Source organism: Rhea americana, unplaced genomic scaffold (assembly GCF_003343005.1).
Source record: "Rhea americana isolate MKP2758 unplaced genomic scaffold, rheAme1 scaffold_45, whole genome shotgun sequence".
Taxonomy (NCBI): Eukaryota; Metazoa; Chordata; class Aves; order Rheiformes; family Rheidae; genus Rhea; species Rhea americana.
The window spans coordinates 4,336,482-4,345,602 of NW_028186590.1; the positions used below are offsets into that span (position 1 = coordinate 4,336,482).

Genomic DNA, 9,121 nt, shown 5'->3' on the forward strand with positions numbered 1-9,121 from the left:
TGTGCAGGCCAAAGAGTAACATTAGTACAGAATGGGCTTATTGAAACAGCAGAATTCAAAGATAGTCACGATTAGAATGGCTGGTATATGAGAAGGTTTCCAGGAACCAGAAGCCACTGTGCCATCTTGGTGTTTGAATGTGTGTAATTGGAATCAGTCAATTTTTCTCAATTTAGGAGCACTCATCCTGCAATATAATCTACAGTCTCTGGTTAAATAATTCCATCTCATTCTGACAGAGAGTGACTTCCTCTTAASTGTACTTAACTGGTATCTCCCAAGTTAGATTGCAGCAAAGTTTAAGTGTGAAGCTGCATATAAAAGTTAAGCTGGAAGGGTTATCTGGAGGTCATTTGGTCTCATTCCTTACTCTAAGCTGGGACAATTTCTAAGTTAGATCAAATTAATCTAGATTTGAAGGAGAAGAGAAGGAAAATGATTAGAAGAACTGTCTTAATTAGTTCTGTAACAACAAAGTCGTATGACAAAAGGTGAGTACATCACTACCTCCTTTCTGAAATTGCTAAGGCTTTTATGATCTATGTTGACATGAATACTCCTATATACGAAAAGTGTACCTGGAGCATACCTACTAAAACTGGAATTTTCAGGCCATTTAGGTTCATGGATGCCAGAGTTATTAATAGGATAGTAGGATAATGTCTGAGAGAGGTATTGAAAGGTTAGGAATGCTTAACAGGGAACTGATCTTGGCTCTGCGGTGAAGTAGAAATTTAAGAGCCAGTAAACCACATTACTGAAAAGGCAGGCACAGTGGCTTAAATACAAGTGAGTATGTAGGCTCCTAATTTTCCTTTGATTTTTTAAACTGAATCTAGGTCCTACTGACTTGCAGACATCTATATGATTAGACATTTACTTTGAAAATCAACTTGCTAAACTCTGCAGTTGTCCTGCTTTATGATCCTAGTATCTCTTACAGGTTAGGGCTTCAGCTCCTATGTTGCATCTCAGGTCCCCTTTTGCGAAATGAAGGTGATGGTGTTGCTCTGTCTGACAGGTGTATTATAAAGTTAAAACGGGAGGTCCACTTATGTACTCTGATCATGAGTAGTTGTCCACATAGCCTACCGGATGAGGGCAGATCACAGTGCAAAGAAGGAATGTACTTTCAGGAGGAAAAATCTTCCTTCTGTGGAGATATTCAAAAGCCGTCTGGACATAATCCTGGGAAATGTGCTCTAGGTGACCCTGCCTGAACAGGGGGTTTGGACTAGATGATCTCCAGAGGTCCCTTCCAACTTCCACCATTCTGTGATTCTGTGAGTTCCAATTATGAAAGGGAATATAAATATACCGACTCTCTGGAAGATATCAGGGAACTCTCAGGTGGCTGTCAATCCTGTGTTTTCCAGATATGCCGCTGTTCTAAATTACCTGGCTGGTAAATAGCAATTGATAGTGACTAAGTGCCAGTAGAGTATGAAGGTCCCTGTTCATTTGCTTATATGAGGAACAATTTGAATAAGACCACACAGGATTTGGAGTTGCAGGAAAAAATCAGGCAATAGCCTGCACTTAGAAGGGAAAAATACTTGACCAATTTGACTCCATTTACTGAGAAGGCAATTTATTGCTCAAATAGATCTATTTTAATATTTTATATCTATCTCTRTGTTTATAGATAGAGATACTGGGAGATATTTCTTCTTAAGAGATGTATTGTTCAGTTCCTAAAGGGAGGAAATTAATTGTTGGAAATTTGGCTGGGCTTGCAAAAATGTGCAGAGTAGTGCACCTAATTCCTGATGAAGATGAAAGGATTGTGTAGTAGAGTAGCAGATGACTCTTTAACCCCAGAGGGACCCGGAATGGGAAAGAGGTACCAGGTAGAGGAGAAAACATATGCATATGCATGTGCAACAGAATGCATATACCGTTTTCCTTTTGGGAAGAGGACAGAGTATTTGCTACACATGATGAATTTTGACCACGTCACTTAGTGTGCTGCTGAAGCTACAAGGAAACCCAGTCAGCTGAGCAGTGTGGAATAGCATAAACAGTAATCTGGATTTCTAGCAGGTGAAGGCTACCTCCAGATAAAGTTATTTTATTGTAGCCTATTAAATCATATCCTATCAAAGGAGAAAATCTTTTATTATTAATAATAACCTTGTTCTCCACAGTAGCTTTCAGACAAAAAAGCCACACATCTAACTGTTCAGTTACATACAGTGCACTAATCACTCTGGTATGGGTGTGAGGACATCTGGAATTAAAATTTAATATTTTAGAATATTTCTTCAATTTTATCTTTTACACAGGAAATAAGTATGATTAATAATCTATTCTATCTAATCTAGTCTACCCAAAAAATACAGTTTCACTTTTGTTTGAAAAACAAAATATTTATAAGCATGTTTATAAGCACAACCAGGACAGCTAGGTTTAAGTTGATAAATCTTTTTTTTTTTTTTTTCCATGGGATTATTCTTCATAAAGAATAATCTTAGTGCAAAAAGCTAATATCTTTGCTTTCTTTCTTTGAAGTTTTGTGTTTTTTCACTTCACTCTCCCTTTGGCACAGATTTATTTAACCCTTTTTTCAAGGGCAATTATAGTAATGAAGTTCTACAACAGTTATTGCTGAACTGGGACAGCTGAACAGGAAAGGGTAAGTCAGAATGAATTAAAATGATTTCACAGAGCACACAGAAAGCCTTTGTGTCCTAAAGAATGACTGAGTAAATGGAGAATATTTGCTTACTGAGTGAAAACTAACACTAAGCAGCCTTGAATGCTCTCTGGCTCCCTTGCATTCTCAGCGACCATCAGCTGCCAGGAGGTACCCAGCATCAACATACAGTTTTGAGAGTTCGAAGCTTCTCTATATTTCACTAGTTAGTCTGAATTTTCAATACTTTACAGTTCATCTGTTAAAATTTACACTAACATCGTATTTTGCATGTATATATTTTTTGGCCTCATAAAGATTTTATCCCCCTCACCTTTTCTTCTTAGAGACAATTTGTGTCAGGAAAAGGGCAAATATCTGAGTTCAAGACTGAGGTCATTTCCCGGATTTTGGCACTATCTGTGGCCAAAGATAAACACTCCATCTCTGAAGGGTCTTTGCGTTACTCCCCACAGATTTCTGTTTGCTTGCTTGGGAACTGGAGGTGCTCCTGAACGGCCTCTAAATGGCTGAGAGAAGGACTCTTTTAGTAAAATAAGGTGGGAAAAGAAGGAATAAAAAATATTAGTAACCTATCCCCATATTTATTCACCCTGAAATACATATGTGAGTAAAAAAGGAATTTAGGTTTAAGGCAGTTTTGTTACTGAAAGGGAAAAAAGCAACTAGTTAACTCTATAAATACGTGAAGATTATTAGTTCTGTGTTTTTCTTTTAAGATAGGAGCATTTTGTATCTTAGCCTCTTATTTCCTAGTCTGTTATAATTGACGTATACTRTAAACTTAAATAGCCCTAAAAGCCTCAGATCATGTATACTAAGATCATTAATGAGTAACTAATATAAGCATTCAAACTATTGGGAATGTCTGTGTGCTTTTGCAGATATTTTCCCCTAAATATCTAGCCCTAGTGCTAAGTTGTAAGACAGCATCTCTCCTCTGGTAAAGATGATTCTGCAGCTAAGCATTAAGTTTCCTTAGAGGTTTGTGGGTATATATTTGAGATTCAGCAGAGTTATAAAATGTTATAATATATGGCATAACTACAAGACAGTAAAAACTAATTCTTACATATTTGTGCCTACCAGATGTACTTTATAAAATTGGTAGGAAGGATTTTTTCCAATTGTCATTCCCATGAATACATAGAAAAAATATCTTTGCCTTGAAAGCTATCAAAAAATCAGAAAATTCCAAGAGAGTAAAAAGATTATTTCTTTCCTAATTTAGTCTTTCTTTCCCTAGTGCATGAGTTTATTATTCAGCATTAGTTCCTGACTACTGATAGACATTCTAAGCACCGAGTCTTCTACTGCACCTCTTGGAGAAATGGTAGGCGATTCTGTTTTTCTCTCTGTCSGGATACTCTCACAGTTTTACCAACACCTTTTATAGGAAATACATGGTAACATACAAGCACAATTTRCAATAGGTGAAAATCTTTGACCCTGCTTTTCACGTTCTTGCTTTCTCATTTCATCATTACAACTGTGAACATAAATGATACCATCAACCACACACTAATAACCTGAAATTCATTTTGACTCATTCTGTCATAAAATATAAAACTTAAATGCAGTGCACTCTGATAAACTTTTTTTCTTGTCAGGGATGAAGAGATGAACTATCTATCACTCATTCTCTCTTTTTGGCCACCTTTGCAGAATATTGTTAATGATTAAATTAGACTGTTTACATGAAAGAGGAAAGTAAATTCATAGAGCACCAGCACATAAATCTACTGCTAACTGATGCRTTATATTGTATCAAGGAGTTTTTCACTGCTGTAATTGTCTACTAGAAAAGATTTACATAACTCTAGTGAGATATAAGAATTTTGTGTTCTTCATTTTTTGAAGAAAATTGGTGCAGTGAACAGCAAAACTGAAAAAAATAGTAAATATAATATATAAACAAAGCTTTGCAAATAGTACTGATGGCAGAGTATTTTGTTATTTTRTACTGTCTTTTTAAAAAAATACTTAAATACCTTTGGAGAGACCAACTTTTTTATCACTTTTTTTTTGCATTTAATTAACATGCCTAAGATTGACAGAAAATAGGTGGCCATTCATGAATAATTTGGGCCAAGCAGTTGCAATGTGGGATTTTATTCAATTATGTAAATATGATTCTATGAAAAGTCAAAGCATARGCACAAATGTTAGTAAACAACCTATCAAAAAATTAAAGAGCTACCCCAAACCTCTCAATCTATTGAATATGGAAACGAGCAGGGAAAAATCACACCACCATCTTCTGTTTTTTATTGTTGGAGCTTTAAAATTGCTGTAAACTTTTTAGTGCATTTAAAAGGAGAACCATTCTTCATAGTGGATTTGAAAACTTTATTACATGTTACAAAAGCTATATATTCTATCCAATTATTATGATTACAGGCTGTTTTCTTTCTCTCTTTGTTTTTACTTTCCCAAATAAGCACTTATGTTGGCAGATRCATCCTTTTTCATTTTCCTATTGTAATGTGTATATTTTCCTGCTTGTTCTGTTCTACACRTAATTCTTACTGCAGTTTTTTTGTTTATTTGGCAATATGGTTTGTCTTCAGAATTTGTATATTTGAAAGTCTTTGAAGTTGTTTCTAAGAATGACTAGTAAATACAAAAATATCCTTTCTCTTCATTTCAATGATAGCAAACATCTTTAACAACAGCAGCACTTTCTTAGATATTCATTTCAGCTTTTTTGCTCCTTTTATACAATTGTTTAAATTTGAAATTTCTTTTCATCATGACATATATATGCAGGTATACTAAAACTAAATGGCATCTCTTGCAGAGGGTCAAAAGCTTCTTTAGAAGTTTACATCAGAAAGAATGTAAAAGTTAAAAMTACAAGTGATAAATCCGGTCAACATTTCATTTATCTAGCCTTTCAGYGGTAACATTGTTGCTAACTTTATCGTAACCATCAAATTCCAAGCAAATTCTGTAACTGACAACCTGATATTTCCAATTTTTTTCAATACATGCAATGTAAGTTAATATAATCTTGTTATATATGAACTCACCTTTGCTTCCATGAACTTGGAGAGCAAGGCAAATGACCAAAAATATTAATCCAGTTTTCAAATGCATGCTGGCTATTAATCATACACAATTTTCAAGAACAATCATGCAGGAAAAATAGATATTTAAGTCAAATAGAAAAAAAAAATCTTAACTAAAATTCCCAATCTTCTTCCGATTCCTTCTTTTTACTGTTTTTTCAGGTGCCCCACAGCCTTGGACTGCTTTGAGTTGCAGCTAGGCAAAGAGTGCAACAGGTGCCAGAATGCAAGAACTGGACAAACCGCTCAAATGCACACACTTCTAGCCCTGGGGACTGGAGTGTTAAGACAAGAGTGACGAAGTTAAAAAAAAAAAAAAAAAGCAGTGTCTGTTTCTGGAATAATCTGTTTATCTTCTGCTCAGACATAATCCCTCTTACGGTCCAGCTGGAAGAGCTGTCTTCATCTTATTAACCTTCTGGAGCAGCATCTGTTAGTCCCAGAAGCCTTCAGCAGYGCTACGATAAACAACAGAAGTCTCTTCTAGTGCCCGTTGCCTTTAAACGTTGGTCATTTGGGCATTCCAGAGGTATGGCATGTGAGCAGAAGGGAAATCATGGGGAGAGCTGCTCGTGCTATTTCCAAACTTGTGATCATAAAAAGTAGGTAACTTTCTTTGAAGAGGAAGACCTCATTTTTCTGCAAGAACATACTACGTTCGGCTTTTCCACTGTGTTTGACTTGGAAGCCTCCCTCCTCATAATAAAAAGTTGCTGTTGCAATACTGCTATCAGAGCAGTGATGATGATTTTCTGTGACAGTGGTGAAACAACGTGACTCAGCAGTAAATTGCAGCAGCGTTCAGGGCTGGCTCAATATAATTCCAAACTGGGAATGGGGGAGGAAGACTGTTGTACGGAGAGAGAATAAGAGGCAGAATGAGCAAAATGCCGTTTCAAACCAACAGCTATAACCAGGCCAAGAATCGCCAGTGAGTGAATACACGTTTGAACAGATCTTTTGCAGCTTCCTGCATAACTATTTGGCACATGCAGGTGCCCCACACTTATTTTTATTTTTAAGAATGTTTTGTAGAGTTTCACTGCACATAAAAAGCTACCAGGTGGGCATTTGTAATGGTTTGTCCTACTTAGAGATTTCTGTGCAACTGTGCTTTAGCATATCAGCTATCTACATTGACAGCAAGAATCTTCYTTCTATCACTGCAAGTACAAGTTGCTTTAAGAACAACCTTCATTTGAACCCAATCAGTATTCTATTTTTACCTAGGATTTAAACAATGGCAACCGTGCTCGCTTTATGAGATTGCCTAATTTTAACTACTCAGAGTACAGAGACTGAGCTAGGACCAGACATGATCTGCTATTCTATTTTCCCAGTCTTTTCCTTCTTTTCTATGCTCATTGTAATGTGTTATATATACTGCCTTATGTACATTGTTTTTAGAAAACTGTTCCAACAAAACAAACTGAGCCCTTGCTAGCAATCCAGTGCAAGGCAACAGTAAARTGGAGAATTTCAACTGGAGAAAATTTGCATAGTATGTAAGGACCATTCTTTAGTAGCACCACTATTTGTCTTTAAGTTATATACCATAATCATATGGTATATAATATAGTCATATAAAGACTAYCCCTATGATCCAAGTAAGCTTTAGCAAGTATTTAGAAGCACACTATGGTTGAAAGGTGAAGTTTCCCCCAAAAGTCATCATGTGCTTAGTTGCTTCASCTCTAGATCTGCACATTTTGGAAACCTGGGAAATTTTTCAGAGGTTGATGGAATCCACCGTTTGTGTTGACATGTGAAAGTGCAGGGCTGGTGTTTCAAAAAGTCATAGGCTAGTTCCTCAGAGCACTCTGGATAGCTAACTCACTATGGAATTCAGTAGGAATTTGATCTTTTAATTCCATTAGAGATCTAATTTAAGCAACAGAGAATGCTTTGAACATGTGCATTAGAGATTTGCTTCATTATTATGCAGAGAATTGTTAATGAAGCCTGGACCAAGAATCAAAGATCTGTGCAGCAAAGCTTTCTCTGAAAACATTGATGAGTGAGCCCTTCACATGCTGGAGAATGACATATATTTAATAAAACATACTCCATTCTTGACTTTCAGAGAACTTAAACTGAACATGCACATACACAACCCTAGAAGACAACAGCATTCTTTAACATCAGGGTATGACTTATGGAAAATACTAGKCTTCACAGGTAAAATGTGACTAAGAAATCGTAAGGAGGGAGTCTGCATATTTTGAGATGGTGTTTAAATCATGAATATTTCAAGCTTTTTTTTGTTAAGGCAGCGTTTCCTCTACATATTTGCATTTAATTAAGAAATTTGGTAACTAACCTTGGTAACTGCCACTGTGGAAGCAAACAAGGATGATAAACACTCATTAAAGCTAAAGCAATATTATCTAGGGACTACTCCATCTCTAAGTACTGTTGTGTTTAATTATAGGTCACTGTTAATTAATCTAGAAATGCTTCTTCTAGCTGGTTTGCTGTCAACAATAATTATATATTCTTAAAGAGGCAATTAAAAAAAATCTACTGAAATTCAATAGTGCATTACAAATATACTACYAAAGCATGGGAAGAACAACACTGTGTACTAAAATATTCCTTCATCCAAGATAAGTGCACATAAATGGATATATCATATCTGTTAATGGTTACCTCCGTGAATCACTGCATGTATCTGAAATAATACACTGCTGKGCTGTTTAAAGACAACAAAAGCTGTTTCCTTTGTGTGCAGAAAGATGACAGCTTGGGCCATCAAAGACTCTGTTTAGAAAGCTTTTTATATAAGTGGTTGGCAGGTCTGAGATTCAAAGCACTTGGCAGCATAAAGATGGTCTACAACTAGGTATGAATACTGCTGAATTTTAGATACTTAGATATGTAAGTTGGGATGCCAGCCAACTCAAGTTCCCCATAAGGAGAAACTGTTTTTCTCCTCCAAAGAACAATCCATATAGTGTCCACGGTTATCCAACAGCTTTTGATGAAAAGCTGTCATGGAATAAAAGAAAAAAATATTTATTATTAATAACTTGTTAAAAGATGATAAATCAGGGAAATAAAAAGGATTTCAATGGTAAAATGTTACTCCTGAGATTTATGCTGGAAGAAGAGGCARATAATAAGGTCAAAAAAATTACTGGTGACCAGATTTGTTCAAGATGTTAAGATTTAAGTAACAATGAAAAGATACAGACCTGTATCTTTCTACTAAGCCTGGATAATAAAGCTATGGATGAAATATATCCAAAGGAAAAAAAAATCCTAGCAAAGAGTAGTTAATTATTGACTATAAATCAGATAAAGCCACTTGGAAAGCAGAGTTTGAAATAATATTTTTTTGATTATGGCAGCTCAATGTTTAGTCATGACCAAAAGGACAAATAAAATATTAATG

At 35.6% G+C, this 9,121-nt stretch overlaps 1 protein-coding gene across 1 annotated transcript in view; it reads right to left on the reverse strand.

Annotated features, from left to right (window-relative positions):
- IMPG1 (interphotoreceptor matrix proteoglycan 1) overlaps nt 1–5,755 on the reverse strand; it is a 55,705-nt gene extending 49,950 nt beyond the window's left edge. Inside the window, exon 1 of the mRNA XM_085316065.1 lies at nt 5,689–5,755. Coding sequence (XP_085172191.1) covers nt 5,689–5,755 — 67 coding nt within the window. The remainder of the gene's footprint in view (nt 1–5,688) is intronic.
- Nucleotides 5,756–9,121: the final 3,366 nt, after the last annotated feature.